Source organism: Sinocyclocheilus grahami, unplaced genomic scaffold, assembly GCF_001515645.1.
Source record: "Sinocyclocheilus grahami isolate Dianchi unplaced genomic scaffold, SAMN03320097.WGS_v1.1 scaffold1685.1, whole genome shotgun sequence".
NCBI lineage: Eukaryota > Metazoa > Chordata > Actinopteri > Cypriniformes > Cyprinidae > Sinocyclocheilus > Sinocyclocheilus grahami.
In genome coordinates this window covers 92,454-111,957 of record NW_015506864.1, presented here as the reverse complement: position 1 = coordinate 111,957, position 19,504 = coordinate 92,454, and the positions used below count along the sequence as shown (strand labels likewise).

Here is a 19,504-nt window from a genome sequence, read left to right as displayed (position 1 = left end):
AAACTATAAACTGGCCTTAAATGAAAACATTAACTGTAACCATGTAATCAGCATTCAGCATTTGTTTTCGTTTTTAAATTTGGTGTAAAGAAAAAAAGATCTTTACAAGTGAAACTAAATAAAACCAAAGTATATAAATAAATTATTCCAAAATCTTAACTACGGCAGGTGCTTTTTAAATCACATTAAGTCAATGTAATTTTAAGGTAAAATAAAAAATATTAATCCTATAGCCTACAGAACTGACGTTTACTTCTGGCTTTTCAAGTGCATGCCAATTCTTCTTTACAAAAAGAAGCATTTCAGCTTTGTCACAAGTTAGTCTGTTTCGTTTCTCATCCAACACGTGAGAAGCTGAGCTGAACAAACGTTCACTGTCTACGCTTGTGCAGGGCGCGGACAGGTAACTTTACAGCAACTTCAGCGAGTGCAGGAAAGCGGCTCTTATTTGTGCGCCAGTACACCAACGGCTGTTCGCTTCTTGGTATCTGTGCCTCAGACAGGTAGATCTGCATTTCCAGTGCTAAACGGCTGCCCGTATCCTTAATCACTTCAGATTTTTCTTCCAATATCTCATCGTGCATCGCCAACAATGAGCTTGCTCTGCGTGGTATTTTTTTCTGCTGGTGCCTCTGTGCACACTTCCGGAAAAATCGGACGAAAAAAATACAAAAAACCGGCCGTTCCGATTTATGGCAGGTCAACCGGTGCATCCCTAAACAAAACAGTAGCTGATTCAGAAGCACCAGATTGTCATAGCAAAGTCAGAATTACCTCCTCTCCTAGGTTCACGAAACGGCCGTCCATAAAATGCATTGCTGTTCTGTTGTAAGTGATCTTAAAGATTCCTAAATGCATCTACTTTCGGAAGGCCAAATAAAGTGCTTTTGCTTTCGCCTAGAAACACACAGCGTCTCGCTGACATGGCTGCTTCAACACTAACTGCGGTTACTGAAACCACACCTTCTTTCTTTGCGTGAACTTTGGGGCTACATTATGCTAATATTTCCACATAGTGAGGTAGATATGTGGGGGCGTGTTAGAACGAGCCGTTTTAGGGGGGCGTGGCAGAGTCTTAACTTTGATAAAGAATATCTCTTTGGTTTTGAGACGTTAGTCTTTGCAACTTCAGGGATCTTATCTATGCACAATCAGCTTGTAACACTCCAAAGAGAAAGGAGAACTTGAAATCGCATCATATGACCCCTTTAATACATTTGACAAAATAAGAGCGGTCATAAAAATAACATTTTGTTTTTAAAGCTGTGCCTTGAATAAGCTATTTCACATGATTACATAGTTACCCATGACCCAGTTCAAAAGTGTATTGTTGATCCATAATGCTGTGTGTCATTACCTGGATGACCCACAATTCAATTCAGTTGGTTAAGTTGTTCACTATTCTTGAGTTTTCCAGCATCATCTTCATATCTGAACACTGACGGTATGAAATCCATCATTTCGGGCACAAACATTCACTAATCCTCAAGAAGGAAAAACAATACATTAAGACCATGCTTTTTACAAAAAAAACTTCAGTGGTGTACATTTTTCCTATATTGCTTTTCCTATATTTTTCCCCCCTTAGTACCACCATTCAGAAGCTACAGAGATACTTACATATTACCCAGAAGACAAAATGAGTAAATATTTTCACCCCCAGCTCTTAATGCATTAATCAGTGAATATTTGCAGCTTTTGTAACCGTTGTGTATGAGTCCCAAATTGTCCTCAGTGTGAAAAAGATAGATATCAAAATCATGCAGTCAATGCTGGAATGTGTTCAGATATGCTGATAATGCTGGAAAACCAAAGCATGTGCAGGACCTGGAGGATTTTTTCTGAAGAACAGTGGACAGTTTAACTGCTTAGGACAAACGAGGGACTAATGAACATTTATCACAAAACATATATAAAAAACAGGCATCTATCATCCAGATAATGACATAGTATTAGGAATGAAGTGTAAACGTTTGAACTGGGTTTTTATAAATTCATATACTTTGTGTTGACGATGAAGGATCGAAGGATTCTCAACAGCAACCAGTGTTTTAATTTCTGTTGTGTTTTATTAATATATAATTATTTTTTTTAATCACTAATCATTTAACTATTCAATTAATCATATAATAATTATTCATTTTTATTGTATTACTTATTTAACTTTTTCCTTGCTCCTGCAATACTTGCTATTCTTGTTTAATCTTGAGGGTTGTTTCAAGGGATATTTCTCTTCATGAGAGATAAGAAATGTCTCCAATGTTGTAAAGTAGTAATTTTCCATTTGCTTTGGTATAATAACACTTGTTGGATTGGTGCTGGTCAGACAAAGTACAGGACAAAGTCTGGACAAAGTAGGGATGAAGCATTGAAACATACCCAGCTAATTAACCCTGCCCATTTTTTCTCATCACTTTATCTTCGGCTTCCAGCTATTTCACGATTTTGGGTATCAGATGTGTATAGGCTGTATGTGTGTAAACTTCTGTTAAGTGAAACAGTTTATTAAGGGAAATACTAAATTAAGAAAAAAATGTTTCCTCTTAATTTGTTTAAATTATCAACATTTTGCAGGTTCTGCAAGGTGTATGAAAACTTATGACAACATTGTATTGATTTAAAAGAAGATGTAGTGCATGTAGTAAGTGCGACACCACTATACTCTTTCCATATTAACTCCTCGTTCAAACGCACTCTACCGGTAACATCACTAGTGGGATCTGTAACCAGATCGTGAACAGTGTCTCCTTTGTTTGATGGTTTGTTTTAGACGTAGGTTATGTCTTTTGAAGAAAATCTCATTTGAATTTAGTAAATATTTTAGTTTTTTAAAGTGGCATCTAAATGTAATTGTCACAAATATTATTTTAGTAAATGAGAAACTCTTCTATTAAACCAAATATTGAAACATTTGAGATCTTAACTTAAATGTGGATCATTCCACCAAATGCTTAATGACAGTAAAAAAATAAAATGTTTTGTTTTGACTGCTACATTGGTGGCCAAAATTACACTAGTATTTTAAATCCCTACAGTACTGTTGCTTTGCAGGTAGGTTTCTTGAAACATCTTGGAGACGTTGCCACAGTTCTTCTGAAAATACTAGTGTTGTAAAATTGTGACCACTACTGTATTTTCATTCATTAATGCAGATACACTTAATATCCACAGGAGGGCGCTGGCGATTTGTCCTGATCTCTAGTGAATTGGTGGGTTTTTGTTAAATGTGAGCCAAAATCATCACAATTAAAAGAACCAAAGACTTAATCTACTTCAGTCTGAGTGCATTGAATTTATTTAATACACGAGTTTCACAATTTGAGTTGAATTACTGAAATAAATGAACTTTTCCATGACATTCTAATTTATTGAGATGCACCTGTAGTGCTGAATCCTGCGTTTTTAGCTTAGGATAACAGAACACTGAGGCATCACTTAAACCAAAGTCCCTTTAAGGCATTTAAGGGTATTCTACAGTCATTGCTTAAACATAGTGCACAGGTCTCTTTCCCTGGAATAACACGTTACCTCTGTTAAAAAAAACATAATGATATAATGGTGTATTAAAAAAAAAAAACATTTTATAACTGAATTTTCGTACAAAACCTATATAACCCCAATTTTTAGAAAGTTTAAAATGATTAAGTGCCCAGAAGGTGGGTAATTTGAATCAATAAAAACAACAAGTGAAACCTGACGGATGTTATCGCATGTAAAGACTTAAAAAGCGAAGTATTGAATTTATTTAATACACGAGTTTCACAATTTGAGTTGAATTACTGAAATAAATGAACTTTTCCATGACATTCTAATTTATTGAGATGCACCTGTAGTGCTGAATCCTGCGTTTTTAGCTTAGGATAACAGAACACTGAGGCATCACTTAAACCAAAGTCCCTTTAAGGCATTTAAGGGTATTCTACAGTCATTGCTTAAACATAGTGCACAGGTCTCTTTCCCTGGAATAACACGTTACCTCTGTTTAAAAAAAACATAATGATATAATGGTGTATTAAAAAAAAAAACATTTTATAACTGAATTTTCGTACAAAACCTATATAACCCCAATTTTTAGAAAGTTTAAAATGATTAAGTGCCCAGAAGGTGGGTAATTTGAATCAATAAAAACAACAAGTGAAACCTGACGGATGTTATCGCATGTAAAGACTTAAAAAGCGAAGTATCTGTCATGTGAAGTGTTTCTAAAGAAACGGTTAGGCCTAAAAAAAAAAATGAATCGGACATTCCGTCGCTAATAGCCAGGCACTTGCAGGTAGTGATGGGAAAACCGGAGCTTTTCGAATCATTTGAATCGATTGCTTCGCAAAATGATTCACTCTTCCGAGGCGCTCGAAACGCCACACGCTGGCGACACCTGCTGGTCAAAACGGTGAAAGGAACACTTGAAATCGCATCAGATGACCCCTTTAAAAGGAAGTTTCCAAGCTGTCACTACGTGCAAAAGATCAAAACACATTTCTAGCGCCCTCCTGTGGATGTTAAGTGTATCTGCATTAATGAATGAAAATAGCAGTTGGAACGAAATTACTTTCTTTATTGTCTTCATAAAGCATTTGCGCTTTTGGAGGAATGATCCGCTTTAATAGTGGTTGTTTCCGACGCACACATCATTTACTTCCATTAACGTAGTTGATACAAATTGTAATTTACTCACCTTCACGTCCAATCCGATGACTTTACATCCGTGAAACACAAGGAGGAGGGATGATCATTAAGCGTCAAGCTCCAAAAACACAATCAGCGTTATCCATATGATTCGTATACGTTATTCCAAGCGTTCTGAAGTGCTTCGACTGCTTTCCGTGCACAAAAATGTTGATTTTGTTGTTTTCAGTCAAATATTGTCCTCCTCGTTCGAATCTGCCGCGCACGTGAAAACGTCTGTTTGTTTACATACGCGTAGCACGTTGGGTGCGTTCTGTACCATATAAGGAGAAAAGGGCGGAGCGAAAGACACTGGACGCAAACCTCATTGCTTTTCGCGTCAACGTGGTAGTTTTGAACATGTGAACGAGAATATACAAAATAACTAATTTGTCTGGTAATGATGTAGGCGTTAAAATGGTCTTGTGATTCATAGTTTTATAATGAATTAGCTTTTATTTATACGATGCTATTTGAACACAGTTCCTAGAACACGTTGCAAACAAGTTTATTTTCAGGGTAAATGTTCTTTCAGATGCACTTTCCAGCATCGCTAACAGTGCGTTTCATTCTAAATGTCTTTTAAGATGTGCAAACGTTTCCTAAATAATACCAGCTTTGGCTGGTAAGGAGTTGGGTTGTTGTGGGATGGTGGGAGATGAAACAAAATGCAAGGGAGGTGTAGTTGAATCCTCACGATTCCCATTCACCTTCTCCCTAGCAGCCAAAGTTTGTATTTGGCAGATGTATTCTTACCCAAAGCAACTTTAAAAGTGTCTGCTTATTGAGTTTGAACCTGCGTGAGTGCAGTTGAATGCCACCATCCTACCAGCTCAGCTTGGTATTTTTGATCATTTACCTTTACTCTTTCATCTGGAGTGCATCACTAGAGGGTCTGTGCGTTGCTTTAGGACAGTGTTAACCCTTTGAATCCCATGACTGAAATCTAATAACTGATCATTTTCTTGATTTTAAAATACCATTTTAATGTTCTGAGAAAGACAACTATAAGCCATTTAATAGGTTAACCAAATAGTATAAACACTGCTTTATGTATTTGTTTTAATATGTAGAATACCATGTTCATGTTCATTTCAATAGTGATGCCCTGTGTGGATATGTGGAGTCAGGAATAATGTGATTACAAGCTGTGACATGGGCATGTCAAAATGAAATGTCATTCTTTAATATTAATGACGGCACTTATATGAAAACTATGTAAAACAAATAACTTTGCTTTATGCAAGTTATTTGTTTGTTATATACCATGCATTAATTTTATAGGTTGTGTAAAAGTGATGTAGGTACAGCGTATCCACTTATGTTTAGTTAGGCTGCTCGAGTCATGCCTGTCCAACTCGTTAGTAGGACCTTTATTATCGGTTTTTCGGATTGCTTTGAGCCAATCACCTGAGCTGCAAATGTCATGTGACTAATTACTCTAGCAACAGGAAATTGTTAAAATGACTGTACTGATTGGCAGTTCTGAAGTTTAGCTACTATCATGAACTGTAATGGGAAAGGTAGTAGACTTCTACACACTTTTGAGAGCCCTTAAAAAAGGAAAACTAGTAATCTATTATAATCGTGAATTAAATGTTGCAACAGATTTAAAACTTTAACTTGGTGTGCAAAAATGAACCTCAGTAGCAAGTAAAGAAAAACAAACCACAACAGTCATGAGTTACATTTTTTAATTTTAAAATTAAAATAAATAATGCATGTAAAAATCTCTGAGAAAACAAACATTGCTCATGTTTAAATGTGGAACATTACAGCTTGTTGTAATGTTTCCATAAACTCTTTAATAAATTATATCACGTACAGATGGTGAACACAGGACATTACACAACAAATGCATCCTTGCACTGCTCGAGTATGATTTTGTGTACTTTGAAACAGCAAGTCTTTCATCGATTCTTTTTTTTTTTTTTTTTAAACCAGGTTGAGTCTACATTCACAAAGATGAATAAAACGAAAACAGAGAGAGAGAGAAATACTCAGAAGATGGAAAACCGGCCTTCTGTGTGGAAGGAAACAGCACTGACAGCGATATGAAGGCTTGCGGAGTACGTGAGCGCTAAATCCTGGCGGCCCCATCGTGTGCAGGGCGTCCCACTGGCCTACAGGTGCGTTTTTAGCTCTTAACAGCTGTGCTTAGGATGACAGAATACCGAGGCCTCTGGTTGGCCGCTTCCGACTCGAGACCACATGGGTCTCTTTCCCACATTCTCTCTTTTACCTCCGTTAAACCATATAATGATGTATTTTTTTTTTAAAAACATTTTATATCTATTTTCGTACAAATCTATATAACCCAAATTTTAGAAATCTTATTTACATGAAAAATTTAAAATGGCTAACTGCCCACCCCAAGAAACGGTCACACATTTGCATTTTTTTGTTTTGTTTAACGCTTTTTCTTGTACAAAGAAAAAACAGCAATAGACCATCAAACCGCAATAGACCAAGCCAACAAGCTCTTCTTTCTCAATGTATGATCTTAGGAAACAAACTGCCATCCTCAACCTGTGTCCACCTTATCCCATGATGCATTTTTTTAAGGGGGCAAAACCGAGAATAAACCAAAAACGGAAAGAGAAAAATAATAAAGGTGGGTATCTTTGTCGTTCAGTGCTGTCCTCTTAGGTTTACCCCTCATGGGCAGGAGGAACACTTGCTGGCGGCAAAGGTAAGAGGAACGTTGTCTCCCGCTAGTGGTGCGTTTCAAGCACCGCAGGACACAGGGCTCATGCGCCACCCTCCTGTGCACAGCCTCCGCCAGCTGTGTAACGAAACTCCTGCAGGTTGGAAACACCGTGGAAGTGCACAAAAGCACCTGCTACCACCAGGATATGGAACAGCTGATGGGAGTGGAACTGAAAAATAATGACAAGGTACGGATTAGACTAGCGTGGATTGTGAACTCTGTGTATGAATTCCAGGACGTCGACTCACCCAGATGTCACACTTGCCAGGGAAGAATCTCTCTGGGATGCGTGCGGCGTACAGGCAGGCTCCGGTGATGTACAGGACGGCCATGAGGAACAGCCAGCCCATCTGACCCATGGTGGTGGCCCTCAGGAAGCCCTCAGTGATCATAAAGTGCAGCGTGGGGATGACTCCACTGAGGCCCAGACCCACAAACACACCTGAGACACAGAAGACAGGACCTCCATTTAACTATTTATATTGCACTAGTAGACATTTCTAGACTTGTTAAGCACCAAGCGAAAGCAGAGATTTATGACCCATCACTGGCACGTGGCGTAACGCCACACATTTGTCCTGAACAGAGTGAGACGGTGTCTTACCAGCCCTGACTCCACGGTATTGTGGCGTGGCGAAGAAATCACACTGTGAGACGGTGATGGCAGCTATCCCCAGGATACATACCACTATCAGGTATATAAAACAGGGCTGAGGGGAGCAGTAGAAAGAGTAATACAGCCACGGTACAAAACTGCCCATGATCAGGAACGCAATGCCCGAGTAGTCTAACCTGTGATAGAACGGAAAGAGAGAAAGGAGGTTAAGAATTGTTTTTAAAATAATTTTAAATGTACCCAAATTTAACGATTTAAATTAAAAACTATAAATTTCAATAAAAATTATTTATTAAAAAAAATTAGACATTTTTAAATATACCAAACTTAACAATTTAACGAAATTTCAAAAATGTTTAGCAACCTATTAACTTTCACAGAATTAATCTTGCTTAATGTTTACATATAGATTATTTTTAAAGTTAAAATAAATATTAACATTACACATTAACAGATGTTTTGGACTAAAAAACGAACTATATCTACTAAGTATCATTAACCAAGATTAATATATGCCATAAAGTGATCCTAGTGCATCAAATACTAAAGTACTGAATCTTATAATAAAGTGTCACCCACAGTTTAAAATTCCTTAATATTTGGGAATACTATCCACCTTATTTTGCAACATGGAAATAAGCTATTTTCTGTGAATGTGCGAGACTTCACAGATTCATTAGTCAAGTCAAGTCACCTTTATTTATATAGCGCTTTTAACAATACAGATTGTGACAAAGCAACTGAACAGCATTAATTAGGAAAATAGTGTCAATAATGCAAAATGACAATAGTAAACACTCATTTTTCAGTTAAAGACAGTTCATCATTGAATTCAGTGATGTCAACATCCAGCTCAGTTTAAATAATATCTTTGCAATCATGTCAACGATAACGCTGGAAATGAAGTGTCCCCAACTATTCATTAGCCACCATAGGTAAATAACTAGAAGAATAACAAAGTGCAGTAAATGGTAAAACTATTTGCGCTATAAACCAGTGTGTTTATAATTGCAATAATACATTAAAATAATATAAGAAATACCAGTTAGTAATATCAAGTAGCATAAGCTGTTTTATACAGCTAAAAAAAACTGGAAGCCTTGCACATTCAAGTTACAAATGGCCTTTCAATAAAAATAAATATACAGTGAGTGTTGCAGGTGCTTACTTTGAGAAGACACGGGACACCCCCTCCGAGTGGCAGTAGACCGTGTGAAAGAGCCAGGAGAAGGACAGGCAGAGAATGGCCCCCAGGAAGAATGCGCCGATGACAATCTTCTCCTGGAACGGGGCCACAAACGACATATTGGGCCTGAACATGTACACAATGCCCAGACAAAGAAAGAACAGGCAGCCTGTAGACACAAGGGAAATACTGGTTACATGTATGTGTGTGTTAGAGTTCAATCTCAATACTCATAAACGCTAATCATCCTTTAGTCAGTTATACATAGGCCCTTGCTCTCTACAGGTCAATGCGATGAATCAAACTGAACTCAAAGCACATCAGAAAGCTTAGCGATTATTAATAGATCAACATCAAACATCCGTTTTGTCCATTATGGCTCAGTCACTCCACGAGTCCAAAGGTGTAGAAGATCAATAGGTTGTCTGGTTTCTCTTTACCAGCTGTGGTAACACTGCTGGGAAGAAGCTTTGCAGTTTCTTAGCAGCATTCTGCCAAATCATGCTGATGAAAACCACTCCCGTGCAACCAGTCACAGGCGTGACCACAGGATTACACCTATAAGTACAGCACATGCAGGGACTACAGCCGAGGGCAAAGAGGCCATGAATGTGCCGTATCTGCTGAGAGAACAGCTCCTAGCTCTGTGTATCTGGACATACTTTTAAATAAATAAAACAAATGAAACTAGGTCAGGTTGTTTGATCGACTCCATGACGTGCCTTTCGGTTATCTGTCAGGATGTGCGTTTTAAAATCTTTCTAGATGTGTTCCTTTCAAGATTCTGTACCTGAGTGCTGACATTGAATGGCACTGATTGGATCTTGCACTGTGTTTGCTCTTCGACACAGAGAGCTTTGGCTTCTTCCCCAGAGGGGGAGAGAGGAGAGGAAGGAAAGAGCCATTAAAGCAGAAGGGGTTCAAAAAGCAAACTAAACTTGAGCTGGTTTATAGGGCTCAACATTGCAGCGCATGTTACAAAGGATGGCTTTCAGTTCCTGTTCCTCTGCATATGGCAGACTCTCAATACAAGATTGAGATGAGAGGCTGCTGGAGCCAGGAGATGGGCGTCTGGTTTGGCAGGGATGTTTTTAGTGTTGGTGGACTGTGGTGTGTTCCTGTAAAAGCAGCTGTGAGCACTCGGCTCGGGTCAGGTGTGCTTTTAATCTCACCGTATGACCCTCGACATATAAACTCAATGATAATGCACATCTGTGTTTACGGAGCAGTGAAACAAGTGTGTGTGCGTGAGAGATGAACTTGAGAGTCTGACCTTGTGCACAAACTCCTCCATCCTCTCCATGGCATGGTGTGCCTGTAGCAGAAGGCCTTCATCAGAGCTCTTATCCTCATCACCATCTTCCTCTTCTCTTTCTGTCGTTTCCTCCTCCTCTTCATGTACCACCCTCCTCGCAAAGAGACACTGAAAACAAACAAATTCGTCAGGTTTCAGCATAATCTGGCACAGTGAATATATTATTTCTAACTTTCATCTATGCATTTTTTGTTTGTAAAATCTATATCTAATCGTGTGTTTGCACATTTTAGAGAGAGAGATAGATCGATATAGTTTGTTTTTATATATATAAAAAATATTTTATTAGTATTATAAATAATGAAATAAGTTTGTTTTATATTTATTATTGGTAACATTTTATAAAATGGTAAAGATGCATCTCTATAAATATTGCAAAAAAAAGAAAATAAATGTAGGTAAACTCAATGGACGACTAGTTAACCATCCTGACCCAAACACCCAGTCAACCGGGACATCACAAACTCCCAGCCCATATAAAAAGGTCATTCAAGTACTCTCTAATACACACACTCAATTTAATTAATACTGCATTGACTGGCATGACCTTGCTTATGGCATGTTCTCAGCGCTTTTGTGTGTTGGAAGCAAAACCTGCAGAGGATCCATCCATTGGTGAGCAAGTGATGTAACGCTACATTTCTCCAATTCTGTTCAATGAGAAAACTAACTCATCCTGGGTGGCCACCCTCAACTAAAAAGTCTAGTTAGGGCCAAAGAACACATTGAGTACAACATTTTCATATGCACAATTGTGTTGACTGTTCCTTTCATAAGATTGAAAAAAAAAATAATAATAATATATAACTGAATCTGGATTTTTTTTTTTCTTGTGTGGGGGTGGGGGTGGGTGGGGGGGGCATAAAGATTGTGCCCAAGAGGCTTATATATGCTCATCTATCAAATATATAATGTTGAACACACTAGGGTGTGTGCAAACATCACTAACACAAACTATTGACAGTATCAGGGTGAACTCTCTCCCTCAGGTACTGCCACTGCTCAGATATATAAACACACACACACACACACACAGGCACTTTCCCAAAGCAGCCTGCATTGAATAAATATAAAGTTGTCTTGTTGCAAATCTGTGGCAAACTGCTGGACAAACAGATAAGACAGAAGCAGAAAGGATTGCAGAGAGTGAAAGTGTGAGGTGTTGTTTAGTAGTACAGGTTAACAAGCCTCTCTTAAGCAGATCAGACTTGGCCAGTGGGACAATCAGTGTCTCGGTAATCAGTGTTGACATGGCATTAGCGTGGTACTAATTCCCTAGCAGCTTTGAGAATACATAGCCCCCTCCTCTTTCCTCAGGCTGATACTGAGAAACACACACAGCTGGAGGTTGTCCTCAACAGAATAAGGTATGACTGGAGCAGAGGCACGAGTGTAGGTGACCTTGAAGGCCCCGAGTTGGAGCGCCAGCGTCACTTCCAGTGGACAGCCAGCAGGGGTCCTACTGCAGTATGTTCAGTGCCATTCTGACGGTGTAACCACACACAGACAACAGAAGACAAGATTCAACAGCAAAAGCATCTGAACCACATTTCTTTTACTCTGTAATTAGGTGCAGTCAGTCAATAAAATCAGAAACAGACGCTTGCGTTCTTGCACCTACTTTTTGCTTCAGCCTAGCAGCGCTTTAAGGCAGGTCCATAAATAGACACTTCAGTGGTTTCTAAACTTATTCAGCCTTGTGTTTAGCTATTCAACGTCATCAGATTAGCAGAATGATGAACAACATTTTTGCATCAAATCAGGCAATTCTTCACACAGGCCTTGTAAAATGGATGAATGGATCAAATGTGACATTTACCAATTAAAATAATAATATATACACACACACACAATAAACCTTAGGACAGTAACAAAAAAGTAGAAAAATATATTAATAACATTCATATTTGTAACACAAATATATTGTTAATTTTATATATCAAAACTATATACTTTTTTATATATTTAAATACAATATTTAATAACAATATTATTAATAATAACAATATTGTTTTTTAATTTAAAAAAAATCTATATTATTTAGGGATGCACCGATATGAACATTTTGGCCGATACCGATAATTCTTTAATAACAGAAAAAATGAGCATTTATCGGCCAATACCGATATGGTGGCTGATATATCGTGCATCCCTAATATTATTATATATATATATATATATAATTTATCATGCGTTTTTAAATTATTTTTACTTGCTGTTGCAAAGCTGATTGTTTGTCTGTGCTATTCTGTATATTAAACAATGTCAAAACAACTAAGAATTTGATATAAAAAAATTAATTGACTACAAATTCCCTATTAAAGAGATGAGAACATCACTATAATATAAATCTATGCCAGGCAGATAATAAAATCAGGCAAAAATCAGAAGTCCAATCATTTAAATTAAGTTTAAACCTTAGAATTATGGGTTTAGAAACCAATAAAAACAATGTCTGGACATCAGTAAATATTACAAATCAAATACAGGTGTAGTTGAAGGGTTAAAGGTCATTATGTTCCTGACAATGTCCTGAGTGTGAATGAGGTATTGTGCAATTCAGTGAAATAGACTCCCGAGAGTCCTAAATATATTTTCACCTGACAAACTATCCATCTAACAAGCAAAATCTGGGACACTTCCATGAACAAGTAAACCTGTGAACAGAGAGGTCACGGTAAAAGGCAGATAGTGTGTCTATCTTGTCAACAAGAGGAGCCGTGCAGGACCAGAACTGGATCTATAATGCATGAATAACCTACTTCTGATGCCTGCCAACAAGACAGCTCTGTAAGGCTGACTGTGTTCGGTTCGCTCTCATTACAAGAGTATGTGTGCATATTAAATGTGTGGTGTCTGCCAGTTTCACCCTAATGCTGAGATATTCAAGGGTGCGATCCATAGCTCTGACAAATGTATCACACTTGCTACTTTATGCCTAAAAAGGGCTCCATATAGTGCTCTCACTGGGCTTAAAAGCCCTATAAAGAAGCCAACGAAAAACAAATCTTGTACACGCTTCTAAAGCAAGCATTTAAGTGTGTGTTTGTAAGCAGACTCAAACTGCTGTTGTGAGCACATGCTGTAGTTCATTTTCAAGTTTAAGAATGTTCGGGAAAACGGGGTGTGAAATGACATGAACTCCTTAGCAATGGTTGTCATCTTAGGTCACCAAAGGAATACTCAAACACACCCTAAAAACAATCCCAAACAAGACATTGATGTGCACCCCTCACAAAAGGCATGCATGAACATAGTCATACAACAGGTCTCTCACTCTCTTCGACCTGTAATGGGAAAAAAATGGCACCTCTTCACATCAGATAAAATGTGTCATCATGAGAAATGCAACCACAATTTTAGACGTGGTTTTATAACTTTTGCAGCTTTCAAAATCAATACTTTCCCAGATAAAGGAATGCACTTTAAAACTGTATATAAACTGGTCAACCAGAACAAATTTTACTTTAAAAATTATTTAAATTGAAATGCTAAAACATAAAACTATACTGCTAAAATATATTATAATGATACATTAACATAACTAAACTAATTATTTTCTTCTGCTTTTGTGTGCATATCCAGGATCTAAATAAATAAAAAATCCACTGGATTATTCAAAAATAGGCATTGCCACATGGTTATTTAATTTCCAATAAAAATCTATATTATGATATATATTGTTACTGTGATCTAAAATGACTCGGTTGATGACTCATGCTGTAATGTAAGATTTTGGTCACATCACACCGCCCTTAATCCCAAAGTAATTGAGACGTGCAGTGTTATGCTCACTGCGTGCACTGATTGGTTGAATGTAATGACCCTCTCTAGAGATCATCAAGAACAATAATCACTTTCCAGCCAGAGAGAGAGGGGGAAAAAAAAAAAACAGTTTGCTTGTTTGCCGGGGACACAGCTGGGACTTGTATAGATCTGTGTAAAGGAAAAAGGGAGAGTAAATACAGAAAAAGCACTGGCTCTACACCTCATAAAACAACCATGTAGGTTTATTACAGAGCCTAATAGGAAAAGTTAAAAAAAAAAAAAATCTAACACTTCAATAATGGCACCTCTTCACATCAGATAAAATGTGTCATCATGAGAAATGCAACCACAATTTTAGACGTGGTTTTATAACTTTTGCAGCTTTCAAAATCAATACTTTCCCAGATAAAGGAATGCACTTTAAAACTGTATATAAACTGGTCAACCAGAACAAATTTTACTTTAAAAATTATTTAAATTGAAATGCTAAAACATAAAACTATACTGCTAAAATATATTATAATGATACATTAACATAACTAAACTAATTATTTTCTTCTGCTTTTGTAAAGGAAAAAGGGAGTAAATACAGAAAAAGCACTGGCTCTACACCTCATAAAACAACCATGTAGGTTTATTACAGAGCCTAATAGGAAAAGTAAAAAAAAAAAAAAATCTAACACTTCAATGTAACATTGCACTCCAGTGCACTTGAACTCTTCGGTATGTTCACCTGAGCCTAAACGACATGCAAGTCTGATTTGCTGGGTTTAGCATGACTCAGCTGTAATACCCCCGCCACCTGCTACCTAATAACACTGCCAGCATCTTAAAAGCAAATAAATAAAAAATCCACTGGATTATTCAAAAATAGGCATTGCCACATGGTTATTTAATTTCCAATAAAAATCTATATTATGATATATATTGTTACTGTGATCTAAAATGACTCGGTTGATGACTCATGCTGTAATGTAAGATTTTGGTCACATCACACCGCCCTTAATCCCAAAGTAATTGAGACGTGCAGTGTTATGCTCACTGCGTGCACTGATTGGTTGAATGTAATGACCCTCTCTAGAGATCATCAAGAACAATAATCACTTTCCAGCCAGAGAGAGAGGGGGAAAAAAAAAAAACAGTTTGCTTGTTTGCCGGGGACACAGCTGGGACTTGTATAGATCTGTGTAAAGGAAAAAGGGAGAGTAAATACAGAAAAAGCACTGGCTCTACACCTCATAAAACAACCATGTAGGTTTATTACAGAGCCTAATAGGAAAAGTTAAAAAAAAAAAAAATCTAACACTTCAATGTAACATTGCACTCCAGTGCACTTGAACTCTTCGGTATGTTCACCTGAGCCTAAACGACATGCAAGTCTGATTTGCTGGGTTTAGCATGACTCTAAACTGTAATACCCCCGCCACCTGCTACCTAATAACACTGCCAGCATCTTAAAAGCTTTATTTAAGTGATGTTTTTCCTTCACTGATCAGAAACAAGAGACCACATATGGAGAAAATAAAACGACACATATGGTCAAGATGCATCAGTGGCTGCATTTGCAGTACAGTTGCTGAATGCATGCAATCAAAGTTCATGTAGCAAAGTTAAACTAGAAAGAGTCCATATATAATTTTATTCAAAGTCTCTTGGACCGAAACAGTTAATTAGTAAATTAGTTTCACATGACCAAGCCTCTCTGATTTGCCCAGTAGCATCTATAGTACTGTTGATGCCTTAATTTCTAAGAATCAAGAATCAATTTCCATGACATAACTCTTAAGCATTATTGGGGAAAGTAACTTTTAAAAGTAATGCATTACAATATTGCATTACTCCAAAAAAAAAAAAAGTAACCAAATGCCAATACTTATTTACGTTTTATGGAGTAATGCATTGTTGCTACTTGCATATTTATTTTTGAATAGCAAAAAAAAAAAAAAAAAAAAAAACTGTAAAGGCCCTTTCACACCAAAAGTTAAATTAATAAGCCTCAGGGCAAATGCAAAAGTAATATACTTATTTGAAAAAGTAACTCGTATACTTTGTTGCAAATGCTTTAAAAAGAAAAAAAAAAAAAAAAAAAAAAAACTGTAAAGGCCCTTTCACACCAAAAGTTAAATTAATAAGCCTCAGGGCAAAAAGTAATTTGCATTACTTATTTGAAAAAGTAACTCGTATACTTTGTTGCAAATGCAAAAGTAATGCGCTACTTTGCTACGTTTTGAAAAATGCAACCTGATTATTTAACTCGCGTTACTTGAAATTGTTACTCCCAACACTGCTCATAACCGTTACATTTATAAACAATTATTAAACAGACAACTTAATGTGTCAACCTTCAAAATACAGAATAGGAATGAACACGAGATGCATTTTTGTCAGAAAAATCAGACACATTGGATCTCTGCAGGAGGCCAGCAGGGCTCTCTGGCAGCTCTGGGGTCTTGTGTGAGATTAGCTAGTGGACAGCAGGTCATATTGTATTCCAGTACAAGTCTAGATGTCAGATTAGACCCAGATCATATGTGAGCTACTTTACAGAGAAGGGCTGGGTCAAGCCTTGTACTCAAAAACACCTCAAAGGAACAGCCTAAAAACTGCTTTGCTGTAATGAAGGATTTTTTACATCAAAGGTTCTACTTTTTCAATATGATTACGATTCAATACGACAGCATGCGACATCACAAGTTTACAGCGTCTATTAATTATTCCCTGCGCACTGAAAGCAAAATGTTTCCAAAAATCACATCTAGACAGAATAAATGTGATGTTTAATACAGCAACATGGAGGTTATAGTTAAAGCAGGATGAAAACAGAAACCAACTGCTCATCAAAACGTATGTCACAGTTGCAGCTATTTTGGACAAAAACTCATGGAAGATATGCGATTAATAATTTGGCACTTTATCACGTCAGGCCTGGTGAGGACAAAGTGTGAAGGTTCACGTGAAGGTATGTTCCATCATTAAATGACCTCATTAAGTCAACAGTGTAAGCAGTTATGATGGTACACAACGCTCAAACTTCAATAGACAGCCATGTGAAGACCGTCAAAATATTTACACCAGGCATGCTGGCACCTCATCATTGGTAATATAAAAATAATGTAGCACATATGCACGGCACTCTAAGGTGACTTTGAAAGACCTTATGAGACATTTTGAGAGAGGGGGGCACGTGTTCAGTGACAAACAACAGAAGCCGAGTTTGGCAAAGTAGCACAGGTTTGATAGGGATGTGACTCTGCGCATTTCAATTCCTGGAATGCTGGGAACATCCTGTTGCTAGCTCCTGGAATGGCACGGTCTCAGTGGGAGCGTCACGTGTCTTATTTAGTACAGTTCAGAGGCTACAACAGTTCAGCTACAACACCTACGTATCTCTGAACCATTTTATAAACATTTACAAGTCATTTAACAAGTCATTAACGTTCCTCCAAAGTATATGTACATATGATAAGCTAAGCAATGGTCAGATGCTACCATAAACACTAACATTCAAAAGTATGGGGATGTGAGGATGTTTGTTCATGTTTTAGAAGGAAGTCTCTTATGCTCAACAAGGATGCATCAAAAGCACAGTAAAAATAGTAATATTGTGGACAGTGTTGGGAAGGTTACTTTGGAATTGCAAGAGGTTACAAATTACAAGTTAACTAATGTAATAAGTAGCATAACTATTTCAAGTACTTTATTAAAGTAACTGATTGCAATCGATTACTCGGATTACTTTTCTACATTTCTAACGAATGTTTTCCACTCTTAATAATTTTCAGACATTTAAACCAGGAAGGGTTAACTGTACAGGAGTATTTCACAGCAGTCAATGCAATTTGGGAAAGAAATCAATTAAGTGTGTGTGTACCTGTTTTTCTATTCTGGTGAGGACTTAAACCTGAATACACACAGACTCATGGGGACTTGCGTCTCGGTGGGGACCTCAATTAAGGTCCCCACGGGTAAACAAGCTAATAAATCACACAGAATTAAGTTTTTTGAAAATCTAAAAATGCAGAAAGTTTCCTGTGAGGGGTTGGTTTAGGGGTAGGGTTGGTGTAGGGCAATAGAATATATGGTCTGTACAGTAGAAAAACCATTACGCCTATGGAGAGTCCCCACAAGGATAGCAAACCAGACGTGTGTGTGTGTGTGTGTGTGTAAATATTCAGATGTAACCCCTTTTATAATCGTTAACATGTTCATAAGTAACTGTAATTTAATTACACATTTTATCTCAGTAAATGTAACTGATAACATTTATTTTGTTATTAAATTACATAACTACCACCGTTACATGTAACTAGTTAATTCCCAACACGAATTGTGGAATTTTACAATTTTAAAATGTATTTTAAAAGTTTAAAAGAACAGCATTTATGTTAAACAGAAATCTTTTGTAATGTTATAAATGTCTCTGCTGTCTCTTTTGATCTACTTGTCCTGTGAGGGGTTGGTTTAGGGGTAGGGTTGGTGTAGGGCAATAGAATATATGGTCTGTACAGTAGAAAAACCATTACGCCTATGGAGAGTCCCCACAAGGATAGCAAACCAGACGTGTGTGTGTGTGTGTGTGTGTAAATATTCAGATGTAACCCCTTTTATAATCGTTAACATGTTCATAAGTAACTGTAATTTAATTACACATTTTATCTCAGTAAATGTAACTGATAACATTTATTTTGTTATTAAATTACATAACTACCACCGTTACATGTAACTAGTTAATTCCCAACACGAATTGTGGAATTTTACAATTTTAAAATGCATTTTAAAAGTTTAAAAGAACAGCATTTATGTTAAACAGAAATCTTTTGTAATGTTATAAATGTCTCTGCTGTCTCTTTTGATCTACTTAATGTGTGCTTGTTGAATAAAAGCACTAATTTCTTACAAAAATATCTTTCTGACCCTTGTAGTGTAGTGAAAGTCTCCTTCTGATACAGTTTTCCGATATCTCAGCACTGATAACATGTCTAGGGTTTAAAGGTCAGTCATGGTCAGCAGAACTGGACGTGGAGTAAAATCTATGGATAAGACTGCATGTGCACTCCAGGACTTGCGATTGCGCAACCGTCCGAGAAGTTCCTAGAATCCAAAGCAACATGTTTAGTTCATTTGCCTGTCTTTAGAGAACCACATTGCCCCATCTTACAGCCTGAAACACTGATTTGTCCTGCAAAACAACATATTTGTCCTTGGTTCACTGAAAGCAGAATGCAATCCAGCTAAGCAGGTTTT

The 19,504-nt window shown here is 37.1% G+C and overlaps 1 protein-coding gene and 1 long non-coding RNA gene across 2 annotated transcripts in view; both read right to left on the bottom strand.

Moving 5' to 3' along the window:
• Positions 1 to 6,353: 6,353 nt before the first annotated feature.
• Positions 6,354 to 9,498, bottom strand: LOC107572030 (adiponectin receptor protein 2-like). The gene is made up of 5 exons (XM_016258433.1): positions 9,483 to 9,498; positions 9,160 to 9,406; positions 7,980 to 8,167; positions 7,624 to 7,817; positions 6,354 to 7,544 (listed from the first exon to the last, which is right to left on the bottom strand). Exons 1-5 carry the CDS (start codon positions 9,496 to 9,498, stop codon positions 7,416 to 7,418), a joined length of 774 nt encoding a protein of 257 aa, XP_016113919.1. The 3' UTR covers positions 6,354 to 7,415.
• A 92-nt stretch (positions 9,499 to 9,590) lies between these two features.
• Positions 9,591 to 19,504, bottom strand: part of LOC107572033 (uncharacterized) — a 45,628-nt gene continuing 35,714 nt past the window's right edge. Inside the window, exon 3 of the long non-coding RNA XR_001607274.1 lies at positions 9,591 to 10,600. This is a non-coding gene — a long non-coding RNA (uncharacterized lncRNA). The remainder of the gene's footprint in view (positions 10,601 to 19,504) is intronic.

Bases quoted from the DNA above. Each gene is read 5' to 3' on its own strand.
- LOC107572030 (XM_016258433.1), bottom strand. The intron at 8,168-9,159 runs GTAAGCACCTGC...GTTCTATCACAG, and splicing joins GTGTCCCGTGTCTTCTCAAA to GTTAGACTACTCGGGCATTG. The intron at 7,818-7,979 runs GTAAGACACCGT...TCTGTGTCTCAG, and splicing joins ATACCGTGGAGTCAGGGCTG to GTGTGTTTGTGGGTCTGGGC.